Below are 17,521 nucleotides of genomic sequence, written 5' to 3'. Positions count from 1 at the left end.
CTCCATAAATTTTCAATAGGATTTAGATCCGGTGACTAAGGTGGCCATTCTAAAACTTTTACATTATTGGTCGTAAACCACTCTTTCGCTCTTTTGCAGCGTTGGATTTCGCAGTCCTGTTGGAAATGCCAAATTATCGGCATATTTTCTTCGGCAAATGGCAACATGACATTATTTAGTATATCTACGTATGTATATTGGGTCATAATATCTTTGATCCAGAAAAGTGGCCCCACACCGTACCAGTTAAAGCAACCCCACACCATTATATTTCCTCCGCCGTGTTTCATTGTTTTCGCAGTGAAGCGAGGTGAAAGTTCTTGCTTTGATGGTCTTCTTACATACTGTTTTCCATCAGAATTAAATAAATTAATCTTAGTTTCATCACTCCACAAAATATTACGCCATTTTTTGGTCAATTCCAAGCAATATGATTTTTCTTTTCATAATGTTCTTTCTACCAAGTAATGGTACTTTCCTCGGAGTTCGAGCTGGCAACTTACTTTCTAAAAGCCTTCTTCTAACTGTCCAAACACTAATATTTTCATTAATTTCATTTAATATTTTTGTTGCTGGCTTGAATGGGTCTTTTTTTAAAATAATTGTAATGTGATCATCCGTACGCTGACACTTTTTGCGTGATCTTCCTCTATTCTCACGTGATTTTTCTGGTTTTAAGGCATTTGTAAATTTATTTTGAGAACATCCAATCGTAACTGAAATTTCCTTGTAAGTTTTTCCTTGTTTTCTTAAATTTCTAATAAGTTTTCTTTCTATCGCTGTGCAATGTTTTCCTCGTCCCACTTTATATCTAATTCTAATTCAATACAAATATGATATGTTATTATTTTATATAAGTTGCATAAATATTGACCTTACCTTTATATCAACAACAAATAAAAATAATAAAATGTTTTTAATCCTACAGCGAACAGGTTTAAATAAACACACACCTATTATTTTGCTCCGCCAAATTTGTAGGTTAAATATATAAATACGGTATTTCCCTCATAAATTTGTAAGAAATTGGAAATATACTGCTCTCTGTTATAATAAAATAAGCATAGTTTGTGTAGCAATCAGTTCCTAGATGTCACTTTATAAAATATACTGTAAAATGTCAATTTAAGTGAAATTTACTATTTACACCTATTATTTTGCTCGCCACTGTATATCTTTATTACTTAATTGAGCATAACATATTATTTTAAAACAAAGCGGAAAACAGTTTACTTCAAATTATCTAGGCGAGTTTGTTATGAGATTGGCAGATTTTGGATCAGATTTCTTGTGGGTCAGTTCGTGACTTTTTTTGTAGAAATATAATACTACTGGCCCTACATTACCCTTTTTATTGATTCGGGAAAATACCTTTCTTTATTAAATGTTTTATAGTATAAATCAAAGGTCTAGAAATGCACTTTTTGGTTATATTAAAATAGACTTGAATTTATATTAAAATATAATGGAAAATAATCACTAATATCAGTTTTGTAAATATCTGACTTACATGACGTTTTCTATATTATTTTTATTAAAAATATTATCAAATGCAGTTGCAAAAACTTTTTTGTACCCTAATTGGTTTGTTTATAACTGGTAAGATTTATTTAAAAAGCATATCAAACTAGATTTTGCTTTTGAATACTTTTTGTCAGAATGTTCAAACTTTCACCGGCAATATACAAACTTTTTTGTTTACTTTATTTGTTTTTAAGATTGCAATTTTTATAAATTTTTTAAACAATTTAAGTTTACTACTCGGCGGTTGATACAAGCCCCAACTGCAATTTTTTATTTTTGTCACTTATATTTTCAACTAATAAACTTTCATATTTAAGATTTAATTAACATAGTTTATTTTTGAATTTTGTACGAATTTTTGTCAAAAATATATAGACCAATTCTTCTTCAAGCTTTTTCACGCGGTTGACTAATCAATTTATATTTGGGCATATTATACTTAGACTTAGAATCAAGTGTTTCATGCCAAGTCTGTGAAAGAGGTATGTCGTCAAACGTGTAATTTATAATATTTAAAAAGCCTTTAAACTTGTCAAAATTTTGAATAATGGTCCTACTATTTATGTATAATATAGAAAATGAATATATTAACCTTAAATTCATAAAAATCCAATTGCGGTGTTTTTCATTAAATTCCTTTGAGTTTCTTGAAAAACATTTGTGTTGTTTATTATATTGTCTTAATTATGGTCAAAATTTATATTTTTAAAATCGTTTAAAAAACATAATTCGAGTCCCTTTTTTCAATTAAAAAATTTTATTGGAATTTAGCTTCACCCAGAGAGCACAAGACGTTGATTATACGTCTAAAACACGTAATAAAATATGTTATTACGTTATATTAACGTATAAAACACGTTTTGTGTCCACTAGGTACATGTATTGAAAAATACCTTTAATGAGGTATTAAATTTCCGAGCTTTCAGAGTTTTATTTTTTTTGTTGAACTTTATAGACAATTAGTTTAATATTCACAGCTTTAGCATAAAAGCCATTTTATTAATGATTTTAGCCGAAGCGAATAACTCTTTTCGAACTTTTCTAGTTGTGCTACAATAATCTTCGTTCAGAAAATATTGATTTTTGGTATTGGTGCAAATAAAATACTGATAGTTTCGATGCGTTGCCAGTAATATTTTTTTTTGTTCCCATAGTCTTGCAGTTTCAAAAACAGTTATCATTCCTTACTCCAACACTATGCGCTCGATTAATTTTGATTTCGTTTTCAATGTTAAAATTTTCAGCGAAGAGTTTTTTGACTTTTTTTTTATTCTTTTTTAATCCTTTTTATCGCTGCTCTTTGTAAAACTATCGATAACAATGCGATAACTATCGATAACAATACGATATCTGCTTTTTATCAACACAATATCTGCTTTTTATCAATACGAAATCTGCTATTTCGATTTTGATCCATTATGACAACAGATGTTAATTTAGGTCGTTGTTGTCTCGGGAACCTTTCCCCTATATTATTTTTACGCAGGATAAATCTTCGTTATCTTTACATGTTATTTCATTTACACTCTAAATCTAATCTAATCGTCGATTTTCATTTACACTCTTATCTTATCTAATCTTTTCTAATTGTCGCAGGCATCACAAACAAATGTCAAGCTTTAATAACATAAAAATTCTTTCTTAGATCTTGAATGTTTTCTTTTACTTAATTTTTACAGTATTCATATTGACTGTTTCTGTAAAAAGGTCAAGATTGTCTCTTTTTGTAGTATTAGAAGCTTATCATGTTTACTACGGTAACATGTTCAGCTTTATATCTTTGATATATATTTTATGTCTTTGATAGACATAAAAAGTTTGTTAAATAATGTTTCTTTCTGCGTCATGCGCAGACTCGAATATAATAGTAATACTAAATACTAAATAAATATTAATAAAATAATCTCGTAAATATAAAAATAAATTTAGATATAAAATAATACATTAAATTTTGTATTTTTTTATTTTATAAAAATTGTTTTTAATCGATATATTTATAATATTAAACATTTTTTTTGAGGAACAATAAAGCGTTTTAATTCATCGAGGTTACAAAAAACTTTTTCACGGTACCATATTTTAAAATCATTGATATTTAAACAACAAATCTTTTCGCAAACATCTTCAAAAAAATTTATGTCATCGTGAAGTTGAAGATGTAATTTTTCACAAATAGTAAACCACGGGAAAATGTATTCTTCAAAATCCTTTTTAGTTTTACAACAACATGAAATTGATATTAACAGCATCTCAATCTTATCTTCCGGTTTCCACTCTTTGAAATTGTTCGGAAGTGTTATGCAGACTTTGCGAACATTAGTTAAACATTCAACTAAAAGAACTTTTTCTTTATCATTTAAGTATTTTTTATCAATACTTAAGTATGCTAACTTTTCTCCAGATTTTATGTAATTATATACAAAGTATTTATCACATTCAGTTTCGTAAGATGTTTTCCCATCATGAATAGAAATACTCCAAATGTACTTTTGTTTGTCAACGAATAATTTTATTTCGTCATTATATAACGATTGACTTTCATAAAAGCATTCAATGAATAAACTTTCTTTATCTTTATAATCATTACTATTATAAAAAAAATCTAAAGAAATTAAATGCAATTATTAATATAAACAACAAACAAATGATAACTAATATAATAATCCAGATTATAGAAATATAAACATAATTCATGAAATATAGTTATTACATAATTCATGAAATATAATTATGACATAATTCATGAAATATAATTATTACATAATTCATGAAATATAATTATTGTTATTATTATTTTTATTACTAATACTATTATTATTGTTATTGTTGCTGTTATTGCTATTATTATTATTATTATTATTATTATTATTATTTGACGTCAGAATTCATTCCATTGTTTTTTTTAAATTTTGTAACGTTATTTTAGTTTTTTTTAAAGTTGTATTTTTAAACGTTTTTTCTTGGTTTAAATATATGGCTGATGAGTGCCAAACGACATGAAACTTTAAGTACCGTAAAAAATTTGTCTTTTCTCATCTAACCCTCTATTTATTTATTGATTTATTTTGTGATTATTCCACGACATATTGATTACTCTCAAATCGAAAAAGAGTTGATTATTATCACATAATCAAAACAACGATATATACATAAATATATATACATATATATATATATATATATATATATATATATATATATATATATATATATATATATATATATATACATATATATATATATATATATATATATATATATATATATATATATATATATATATATATATATATATATATATATATATATATATATATATATATATATATATATATATATATATATATATATGAATTCTCGAAAACAACACATTCACCAACCCAGATAAAACTCAGACGAGGCAAACAAAACTACGACATACGAGAATAGAACAGATTTAACGTAGGGAATAAAACAGATTTAACAGAGAAGATTGAAAGTTAGCAAAAAAATCAGCTCTTCTGATTTTTCATCCGTAGTGGTAGAGTGCAAGAGCCTTGATAGATGACTTGTTTTTGTTTAAGACTTGGCTCTTGGAAGATTCTAGACATGTTAAAGAAGAATTAATATCTAAGCCAAAATCGGTTTTTTTGCTTTAAGCTTTGACGAGTTAAGATGCTTTTTTAAATATTGGCAAAAGTGTTATCAATAGCTCTAGGGAAAGAATTACTTTATGCACATTAAAGTACCATATTAATAATTTTAACGAAGAACTATTAAAGATAAACGAGTGGTTTACAAGTTTTAGGCTTTCGTTAAATGTAGAAAAAACTAAATTTGTTCTATTCTCCAAACCTAGTACAGGTGATGATGTTTCCCTAAAATTACCTTATCTTTTGATTAATAAAATTTTTATTAAAAGGGAACCATTCGTTAATTTTTTAGGAGTAATATTAGATAAAAATTTGTCATGAAAACCACATATAAAAGCATAGAAAATAAAATCTCAATAAATATTTCCATATTATATAAAACTAAATCATATCTTAACACCGCTTCCTTGAAAAAAATAAACTTTTAATTTATTCATAGTTTTATCTCTTTCTGTAATATTGTATGGGGTAGTACTAATTATTGTAAATTAAAAAAATTTATAGTAAGCAAAAACACGCATGTAGGATTGTATTTGGTGCACACAGAACTTTTCATTGCGAACCTCTTTTAAGGAAGCTTGGTGCCCTAAGTATCTATAAACTTAATATACACCAAGTTCTACAACTCATGTGTAAAAACATGGGCTTTCTCTTATTGTATTTCAGTCTTACTTTAGAGAAACCTCGCACAAGTATCCTACTAGATTTTCAATTAACAACTTTATGGTACCAAAAACTAATTTAAAACTAAGTTCTTACCAAATCCAATTCCGTGGACCGTTTCTATGGAAATACTTTAAAAATTTATTACAAAAAAAAGAATATTTAAAACATCTCTTTGGAACAATTCAGGAAAGAATCTAAGAATCTTTTATTACAAAATGACTTTGATTTAAAATATCTCTTTTAAAATAAATACAAAAATAATATAAATTATCTAAAAAATAGTCAACGACACTACTGGTCTTTTGTTGCAGTTTTATTTTTATTTAATTTTATTTTGTTAAAAAACTTTAATGCCTTTAATGTTGTTGTTAATCTTTGATAAATTGCGTGATAATTCAACATTAATATTTATATTATATTAATATTTATATTGTAACTAACATATGTAAAATTCTTATTATGTACTTAACTACTTTTCTTTTTTGTATATAAACTGACGATTCTTTCAATGTAAATGGGGCTCGATGATAAGACAGTTTATGTCGTTTGCTTGCTCCAGCTCTCTTATTTATTAACACGATTTATTTCATTGTAAATTTTAATATACGGCACATAATAAATAAGATTAAAAAAAAAAAAACTGTTAGGCAAAAATTGTTTTAGTTTAAAAAAAAATTGTTAAACGGAATACGCAATAATTCAATTTGGACGAAAAATCTCAAGCTCCTTTGATAAAAATCAGTTTTCAATAGGAGTTTTTTTTGCCCTTTATAAGACTTTAATTTTTAACGTAAATCATAATAATTTGTTTCAAAAACTTAAATACTACAGTTTAAATAAAAATCTGTTAAAATGGTATTAAATTAACTTAAAAGAACAAAAGCAATAAATTCCGTATTGCTAAGTAACTTTAATTTGTATCGCGTTGGTTCAAATGTAATAAATTAACTAAAATACCAAAAATCTTTGATCTTCTTTCATTCGCTTTCAAAACAGCGGTTTTTGGCCATCAATATTTCCTCAAATATTTATTGATAAAATTGAAATGAAAAGAAATTATGTTACTAAACTTTTAGGTGTTTATTTTAATGAAAATATCACTTAAAGTTTTGTATTGCTCATCGCGGACCTCTCAAAACAAACTAACATTATGTTTGCAGATGATATAAACTTGTTACTCTTTAACAGTGCTATCTTTGATATTTATAAAACAACTAACTAAGAGCTCATGCACGTAACCATATCAAAAGCATTTGATGGTTCAAAAGAAAATCTACACGTATATCGTAGGTGTTCAACCAACTTTGAGATTTAACATACCAGTTGGAAACATATTTAGTTGATGTATCTTACATAAAGCCAAATTGACTCATAAAGTAGTTCATTTTCATAAAGATATTTGTATGCTCTGTTGAATTTGATTCCTTCAGAGATTGTGTGCTCTATTGAATATAAATCCTTCTGAAAATGTGGAAAAAACAGAGACTAGATGAAAATAAACTTTTTTGTAATAAAAAACATCAAAAACGGCATCCAGAAACTAGAAAAACACAATTATTCAACATAGTGCAAAAACATGAAACTTAAAGATAAAAATCACATAACTTTATTTCAGCTCAAATCACATAACTTTATTTCTTGACTTAAATCTCGTCTGCAGCTCTATCTTGTACATAGTTACTCTTTGTTTTCAGTCGGTGGTTTAAATTATGTAACACTCTTACCAACATTTACATCTTGTAATTCCTCTACACAATATTCACCCTAATACTATGCATCTTACTAGTAACTTAAGACTTACAAGTGTAATAATACAGTCTCTCACGCTGAAAGACTGTATTATGAAACTTTAAACTTTTGATGAAAATAACTTATATTAAGAAGAGTACAGAAATACTATATCAACTTGTTGCTCTTACGTTTTAAGCAGGAATGGAAAAAAATTTAATGCTTTTTTGATCGAAGGCTCCAATTAGCGCATTTTTTTGCAAAGCATCTTTATTTGACTTAATTAAAAACTAATAAATGTTTGGCGTTACGTATCTGGAAGTTAGCTATTTCAAACACCAGATACATGCTTCGTCGCCCATGCTACAAGGTTTCACTATTTCTAGGACTATTCCTGTGTTATCTTTTTTTCAAGTTTCTTTATAATGTAACTTCTAAAGTAGCTTCTTTTTTCTGATAACACATCTATGTACTTCAGTCGTAACAAAAAAAATATTATAGAATAGACAATCAGTCATTTAATGTCTATTTATAACGGCTTGAAGCACCCACTTGCTGGTGATATTTAACCCAAAAACTCACTTCTTCGGTGCAAACAATTGTTACAATATTGTTAATATTGTTGAGGAAAAGCAACAATCTTTCTGAGTCCTATGAATTACCATTTCTTCTAAAACCATAAACACTCTTTATTAAAAAGTTAATAAATGCTAAGGTTATCTATATTTATCACTGCAACCTTTTTCTAAGTGTTGCTAACCCCCCCCCACCCCCAAGCTGCACATTTTGAGGTTCCTTCTCATGGTTATATGGATGAATCTATTTTTTTTATCGATAAATGCTACCATGCTTATTGTCTAAGTTTTTATTCCTTTGATTTTTTTCTTTGCTGTCTTAAATTCTTTTATCGTTAAAATGATTTTTCAAGTTTAATTGTTTTTTCGAGTGCATACTTAAGTATTTTTAGAGTATACTATGTTTATAGGAAAGATTTCTACTTAAAATATCTAATATTGCTTTTCAATAAGTTTTTCAAAGGCAGCTTTTTAAATAACTTTCAAGAAATTGAATACGTTCTTATTTAAAGAATTTTGGCTTTGCTTGCTTTCTGTTAAAAATGGGGTTTGTTTTAGAATTTCGGGTGGATGGATGCGGGTGGATGTGGGTGGATGTGGGTGGATGTGGGTGGATGTGGGTGGATGTGGGTGGATGTGGGTGGATGTGGGTGGATGTGGGTGGATTGCTTCAAATAAAATTACTTTACATATTATTCATCCTTTTATTTTTTTAAGAGAGGTGACGAGGCGTGACAAAAAAATTCACAAATTTTAAATTGATAATTATTTCAATTTGAAAGCTAATACTTTAATAAAGTTTTATAATATCATCATAATCACCCTGCATCTGGCAAGACTTAATCTAGTATAACCTGCCTTATGTTCTGTTGCCTTGTTGGATTCGCATTTCTTTGCAAAAAATTCAACTTATTTTGGGTTCTTTCTTGAGTAAAAGTTTGAGATTTTTTTATTCAAACACTTTTGAGAGTGTTTGAATAAAAAAACACTCAAAACAAATTCTTTGGCAGCTTTTAACATCCAGTTGCAAACTGTATCCAACAAAGCATATATGGGTAAGAAGAAATTTTAATTAATCAACTCTGTACCACGTCTTTATCTAATAGGTTAGAACTGATGTGCACTTGTAATATTGTTCACTCCCTAAGATGATGAGCGCTAGATCTTCCTGACTTCAATAATAGTTTTTACTTTTTTTGACTTGGTAATAGTTAGGAGTTATTTTTGTTATCACATAAATAAAAATCACATAATTACTCATTCTTACATTCTAATATCATATAAATGTGTGATAATGTGTGATAAACGAATACTAATATCATATAAATGTGTTTTTTCCACCAAGTCAATACAGACAAAGTATGCTTTTAAAACTAGTTAGAAGCTTAAATATTAAAAAAATTAAACTTTCATACCTATTATACTTTTAACTTCAGAACAACCAATCACTCTTTTTTTAAAGAAGAAGTTGCCTATGAAAATTCATTTTAAATGCAATAGAATTTTAACTTGTTTAACTTTTCAAAAATGAAAATAAAAAAAAAAAATAATAAAAAAAAAAAAAAAAATAGCCGGCGTAAACCAATAAGTTTACTTTTATGATAAGGTAAAACCCCTATATTATTTAAAGTTAAGTTACTTATTGTAAGGTAAACGAGATTCGTTATGTTAGATGCAAAATGTTCGCTATTTTTACGTAACTAAAACGTAGCATTTTACCTAGCAGTAGCTTACACTGCCCAGTTAGCACAAATACGTGTTTTTAGCATCTAAAATGTTAACACCTTTAGACGTCTAAATTCAGATATAAGACATCTTATAATAAATAAGATATAAGACATCAAGTTGATTTACATTATATTTATTTAAAATTTTGTAAATGTAGCCCCTTGTTACCAATTGAAACCGATTGAGGCGTAAAGTAACTTTAAAATGATATTGGGTTAATGTATACTACATCATGTTTGTATGATTTATCCTTTCATAATAAAAAGATAGTATATTAATTATACACTAATTAGATTTTTAAGTAAATGTTAACATGACATAAAATACCATATATATATATATATATATATATATATATATATATATATATATATATATATATATATATATATATATATATATATATATATATATATATATATATATATATATATATATATATATATATATATATATATATATATATATATATATATATATATATATTAGTAGAAAATCACTTGACAAAATTTTTTTTCCATTTTACACTGCGTTTCATCAACAAAGATTCATCAGAAATGAATGATCAAATTAATAAAACTTCAATTTATACCAAAAATTAAATTGCAGGAAGTTGCAAATGTCTTAACTACTGTAAATTTTCACACATTTGTGGAATTTGCTGACACTATTATAAAAAGAATTCTTTAGAAATGATTACTTATGCTGTTTTTTTTAATGTTTTTTTAAAAAGGGTAGTTAATGTAAATATTAATTGAACTCATTTATTTTTATAGTTTTTTCGCACAAACTTATTTTCGTGCCTACATTTAGAAATTCTAAATGTAGGCACGAAAATAAGTTTCTCCTAAAAAACTATAAAAATAAATGAGTTCAAATAATATTTACATTAACTACCCTTTTTAAAAAAACATTTTAAAAAAATAGCATAAGTAATCATTTCTAAAGAATTCTTTTTATAATAGTGTCAGCAAATTCCACAAATGTGTGAAAATTTATAGTAGTTAAGACATTTGCAACTTCCTGTAATTTAATTTTTGGTATAAATTGAAGTTTTATTAATTTGATCATCCATTTCTGATGAATCTTTGTTGATGAAACACAGTGTTAAATGGAAAAAATTTAGTTAAGTGATTTTCTACTAATATATATATATATATATATATATATATATATATATATATATATATATATATATATATATATATATATATATATATATATATATATATATATATATATATATATATATGTATATATATGTATATATATATATATATATATATATATAGATATATGTATATATATATATATATATATATATATATATATATATATATATATATATATATATATATATATATATATATATATATATATATATGTATATATATGTATATATATATATATATATATATATATAGATATATGTATATATATATATATATATATATATATATATATATATATATATATATATATATATATATATATATATATATATATATATATACACATATGAATATATATATAAAGGGTGTAAAGGAAAAACAGGGAATGTCAATTTTTCACAAACTGAGAGAAGTATTACTTCTGCTACCTGTCAGTGAAGCGTAGCGTAGTTTACTGTTTGTTTGTCTGTAATCAGTATCCAGACAATGTTTGAAACAAGTTTATATAAAAAGTTTTTAATGAAAGCCTTATGTCACCCATGTCCAAAAATGACATTCCCTGTTTTTGCGTTGCACAAAATTTTTTTCTCTTATAAAACTAAAGTGGACACTCATAAATGACAAAGAGACTTAACCAAACATGCAACATTGTCAGAAATAACAAGTATGCTACATTTACAAGCTACAATTACAAAAAACTAAACATAAAATAGAACAAAAAATTAAAACATAATTTAAAATATATTAAACTCATTTGACTACAAAAATATTTTTAAATCAAAATATAAAAAGAAAATTCAAGAAAAAATACAAGGAAAAAACAGGCCTTGATAGAGGGCAGCAGCTATTCATAATTAATTTTCCTCTTCATCGTCAATTCCAGAGGCATCAATCTCATCGTTGTTGACGGTTGATTTTTCATGATATGGAAGACTGCTATAAAAATCTTTTGCCTCCTGTCGGCAAAACTCTTTAATTTCTGTAGGTCTTTGAACTTAGCGGCTGAAATAAGCAAAGGTAACCTGTTGGATGGTTGAAGGGCTGCCTGTAAAGTTCTTTTTATACCAACAGGCATTGACATAACAGCTGTGATAAATAATCGATTCCAGCTTTCATGAAACTGCATCAGACGAGGGTGGTCTTGTGAGAAGATCAATTCACGCAGAGGTTGTGTCTTGACTGGACAAGATGCTAAATAGAAGTTGTAAATGTAATTTTCCAACTTCTATTTAGCAATTTTTATTCAGTAGCATAGTGTTAGTTACTGTGACAACCTTGAAAAGAGTAGATTTTTTTCTTGTTTCCCTGAAATGCTGGTACCATTCTTCTGGTGTGTTCATTGGTTGTTTTTGATTTATGACAGCCATGTCCGCGAATAGGAAAGGTTAGTTTCACATTGGTAAAACGTCTTTTGTGGTGAACCATGAAATGCCGGAATTGTATGATGGTCCAGTTTTTGTTTTGACCAGGGCACGAATCACAGAATCCAGCTTTGTAACTTCAGCAGGTAGCAGCTCTGTGAAAAAATAAAGTAGCATAGAAGCCACGTCATTAGAGCCTTTTCTCCCCACAGTTTCATCATAGGAGAAAAGGTTGACGTCACCACTCCATAAATTGTGTACATTAAAAGTATACGTTGATAATTGTCGCATGTAGTAAACATCATTCGTTGTTATATTAGATTTTTCCAGAAATCAAACGCAACTGCAGCAAAATCTGGAAGTATCTGGACTTTCCGCAAAGCTATAGTTTATCGGTCATAAAAAACTTGACACTTCCTCAAATGTAGCTCATTTTCTGTTGTCAGTCGCCTTAACTCCTCTTCTGAGTGATCTTTGGCAACTTCTATTTTAAAGTGGTCGCAAGTCGAGCAAGTATACTTGCGTGGATACCCAAATCCAATGTTGAACTTATAAACAAAGATGCGCCTGTTTGTAACAGAAAAAATACATTATTAACTTTGTTGTTTACTTTGTTCGTTAAGTTAAGAGTTTCACACCCACCAAACACAATAAGGTCATAACTGAGGCAGAAAAGGTGACTGAGCAATAAAAGAACCTAGCTTAATATAAGATGGGACATAATTTTATATTATTTTTTGTATAAGGTTACAAATTTTTAACAGTCAACGAGCCACAAAATAAAAAGTTGTCAAAATATAAAAAATTCATTAAATCTTTATTTTACTTGATTATCCACTCTGAGCAAACCTTAAAAAAAAAATTGTAACAATTCTTTAAAAAACAATAATCTTAAGCTAAATTATGTAACAACCCAGAAGAGGCAAGTTTTTTAAACTAGCAGTACTACATAGAAATCAGATACCTGTAACTTTCTCTTGAACATGCTTTTCCTCGATGAGCTGTCAGATACATTGCATGCATTTTGGTCAAATTTAGCTCCTCTGGGAGGTAAAGTTTTTTGTATCCTTCAAAGTATAGTGAGACTGTCGTCCTCGAAATGAACGTATGTGATTTATGATGGAGGTTACTTTCTCCTCCATGAAGGATTTCGGTCTGTTGTTGTGCTTGCCTCTCTTGTCAGTGGGTGTTAAACCTGTGAAATAGATTTCAGATATAAAGGTGTTATTCTACACTTCTATTAATGAAATTACAGCTAATTTTGAAGATTAAGCATAAAAATACAGCTAAAAGATCTAGATTTACTCACTTGATGATGTCAATGTTTTCTGAATTCTCTCAAGTCTGGATTTTGTCACTCCAAATATTGACAATATTGCCTTTAAGCAAATCTTCATTCTTGAGCATAAATCTCCATCAGGAATTAGCAAATGATACTGATATGAATAACTGTGCAGGTTGGCCTCAATCTCCTCTTTACTAGGTCGTCTTTGTTTCACCGTTTTTTGAATTATGACGTCCTGTTTGTCTTTTTTACCCAGCCTATTAAACCTGTACAAAATTGTCTGCGTTGCATGCATACTAATGTTTTCAAAGCATTTTAACCTTGCACAGTTGCAAGCTTCTCCCATTAAGTGACTTGACAGCTTCATTTTTTTTGCATTTTCTGTTTTTCTTCCATTTATTGGCCGTTTTCTTCCATTTATTGACTGTTTAGATGTGTGCTTACATCCGCCATCTTGAATTGCTGTCACGTGACAAAAATACGGCAAATACATAGGTCTCTAGTGAAGCGGCAATTTGACTATCCTTGTTTTTATGTTGCAGAGGACTGACAATCCATGTTTTTCTGTAGCAGAGGTATTTTTAATTGGCTATTTTTACCTGACTATACTTGTTTTTTCACATCAGTACTTTGACAGAAGCTAGCTATCGCAGTGCATAATCGGCAGGCAGGGCTATCTCAAAATTTCGAAAAACTGACATTCCCTGTTTTTTCTTTGCGCCCTTCATATATATATATATAAACTACAAAAACAACCGAAATTATAATAATAATATTCCCCATATTTGGAAAAAATAAAAATAAGCACCTCTAAAGAATTCTTTTTGTAATGTTGTTAAAATGTTTCACTATTGCAACATTTTTCACATTGGTCACACTAATTAGTGTCACTAATGTATAAAATGTTGCATAGGTGTAAAAAGTTGTGGTAGTTAAATGTAAGACTTCCTGCAATTTAATTTTTGGTATGAATTGAAGTTTATTATATTTAGCATTCATTTCTGAAGAGTCTTTATTGACAAAGCATTGAGTAAAAAAATTGAAATTAATAAGTGATTTCTAATAATTTATTATTGCTCTGATCTTTTAAGAACATTGAGCACCCTTTTTATAGAATACATTTATAATTGTTGTTATATATATATATATATATATATATATATATATATATATATATATATATATATATATTATAATAATTATAATAATTTATAACAATGTAATAACGTTTATTTTACAGCAAAATTGGCTAATAAGATAAACTTCACTTAACCGAAACATTTTAAGAACAAACATAGCTTTAGAAAATATAAAATGAATTTATTTTAAAACGCCTCTTTGTCAAACCGTATGATACCGAATCTACTATTTGTTTATACTTTGTTACATATGGTACGTTAGATCCATGTTGGAACAATGTATTTTACGGAGAAAGTTCTGTATTTTATTTAACGGACTTTTTCCGTTGATTTTTACGAAAAATTGAAATTTTGGAAACCGCTAATTTTTTAAAAATTAAAGTATTAAAGTTATGAATATACATAAGTATATATATATATATATATATATATATATATATATATATATATATATATATATATATATATATATATATATATGCAATAAATGTTGGGTAGTATATTTTTTTGTTTATTAGTTTCTATAAAATTTGAAATTAATGATAAAGAAGGATTGGCTTTCCAAAAGCTTAAGCTTAATCGAATAATTCTTTGTTTAATATTTAGATGATGACAATAACATACCAAGTAAGTTATTCTCTTTGTCTATTATATAATTAATGATTCAGCCAAGGTTTATGTTACTTGAGAAGTAATATAAATCGTGGTTATAAAGATTATTGTTATTTAATCATACTGCGTATGATTAAATAACAAGTGTTATATAATCATACACAGTATTATTGTTTGATATCACTGTATGGTATATAGAAAGTCCTATATTACAAGAGTATAGCAATAAAATAATGATTGGATGGGCAGTAAAGCTATTTATATGCTTTAAGACGAAATCGTAAAAAGGTTAAATAAACTTCTCTTTGTTGAAATCATACCAAAAAGAATTTAAGCGCAGTCGTGGCGCAGTGGTAGCGCATTTGCCACAAAAACAAAGGACCCCTGGTTACCTCTGGACAAGTTTTGCGACATCGGTTAGGGAGGAGGCGTGAAATACTAGTTAAATGCTCATCCGCGGTGCTTTGTAATAAGACAGTAAGGACTTCTTTGGGCACCTAAATAAAAATAAAAAATAAAAAAGTTTTAAAAAAAGTTTTTTTTTTTGGTGTTGCACTTTATTTTTATTATTATTTTATTAATAAAAATTTGTTATTTAATTTAAAAAAGTTTGTTATTTACTTTAAGATGTTTTTTAAACTAAAAAGCTGATCTATTGATTACTGTCAATATTTTTTGTTTTTCAAGAAGTATTAAATTGTTATAATTAAAAAGTTGAATAACATTTTTGTATGTTTTCTACTATAGTTTTATTTTAGCCTAATAAAATATTATTCTAAAAGTGAAATAATCAATTTATTTAATTTATTACAACATCATTACATGTTTTAAAGGTCACGCAGGTAAAAAATTCAGTTTTTTCCTTAGGTGAGGTGACAACCTCACCTAAGAAAAAGCTGGGCCGGGAAAACGCTGGGCACCTAAGGAAAAAGACAAAGCTTAATTGTTTGCTAGATACTTTCCATGAATTTAATCTCTTGATTACTCTAAACACATCTTTTGTGATATAGCCGCGAAACAGGCTAATCTATTGTTTGATATTCGAATCACTCCAGTTTCTATATCTAAATTTATTTCCTCCTTAAACTCTTCTACAGCTTGTGGTCCAGACAACAATCCTGTTTTAGTCTTGCAGAAGTGTTTTCTGGAGCTGTCGTATATACTTTCAATCTGTTTATTAAATGCTTATCAGAGTCTTGTTTTCTAGCCGCATCTGTATCTGTTATCCCTTTCTTCAAAAATTCTGGAGAACAATCTACTTGTTTAACTACCGTCCCATTAGCCTACTTCCTTTCAGAAGCAAGGTTTTTTTAGTCTTTAATTAAAAAACATTTAATCTATCATATTGAATCTAATAACTTACTTTCTGATCATCAATATGGATTTCAATCTTCCTGTTCAAGTGCTGATTTGTTAACGGAAATAACCTATGGGTTTATTCGTGCATTAGATAGATGTGGAGAGGCTAAGGCTTTAGCTCTCAATTTTTTAAATGTTCTAAAACCTTTGATAAAGTTTCGCCTACTGCTTTTCTTCATAAGCTCTCCTCTTATGGTGAATTAGGTAACATCTTTAAGATTATTAAACACCTTCTTACCCACCGTAGTATTAAAGTTACTCTCGTTGGACATCATTCTTCCTTTTTCCAGTAACATTATGGTTTACTCGTTGTTCTATCCTTGAATCTATACTTTTTTATTTATTTACATAAATGATCTCCTTGAAATTCTCATATCTAAGGTGGTATTGTTCGTTGATGATATTACCATTAATTCTTGTCTTGATAAGAAATTAACAATTTAAGATTGCTTGGATGGAGCATTTGTGCTTAAAAAGGATCTGCTACGGCATATGGATGTTTAACTCAAATAACACACAATAAATTTCCGGCTAATCGTAATTGCAATAATCTAGATTTTCCTATATTTATTATCTGTAATGTACTCAATTAGTCATCTACCTTTTTGTCTTTTAAGAATAACTCTTACTTCCAATTTATCTTTGAAACCATGTAGTAAACTGATTGCAAAGTTAGCGTCTGCTAAGGTTGCATCTGTTTATTGTGCTAGACACTTTCTTTCTCCAGATTCTATTCTTTG

The 17,521-nt window shown here is 27.5% G+C and overlaps 1 protein-coding gene across 5 annotated transcripts in view; it reads right to left on the bottom strand.

The window, feature by feature from the left end:
* Positions 1-3,473: 3,473 nt before the first annotated feature.
* Positions 3,474-17,521, bottom strand: part of LOC136074995 (NACHT, LRR and PYD domains-containing protein 4B-like) — a 79,648-nt gene continuing 65,600 nt past the window's right edge. For 4 of the 5 annotated variants that reach the window (XM_065787178.1, XM_065787180.1, XM_065787181.1 and 1 more), the window contains 2 exons: positions 9,541-9,597; positions 3,474-4,126 (listed from right to left, as the gene is read on the bottom strand). In XM_065787178.1, coding sequence (XP_065643250.1) covers positions 3,519-4,126; positions 9,541-9,597 — 665 coding nt within the window. In that variant the 3' untranslated portion in view covers positions 3,474-3,518. The remainder of the gene's footprint in view (positions 4,127-9,540; positions 9,598-17,521) is intronic. The other variant, XM_065787182.1, reaches the window with a different exon arrangement.

The sequence above is a fragment of the Hydra vulgaris genome, chromosome 01 (assembly GCF_038396675.1).
Source record: "Hydra vulgaris chromosome 01, alternate assembly HydraT2T_AEP".
Lineage (NCBI taxonomy): Eukaryota > Metazoa > Cnidaria > Hydrozoa > Anthoathecata > Hydridae > Hydra > Hydra vulgaris.
This window is presented reverse-complemented; position numbering and strand designations above follow the sequence as displayed.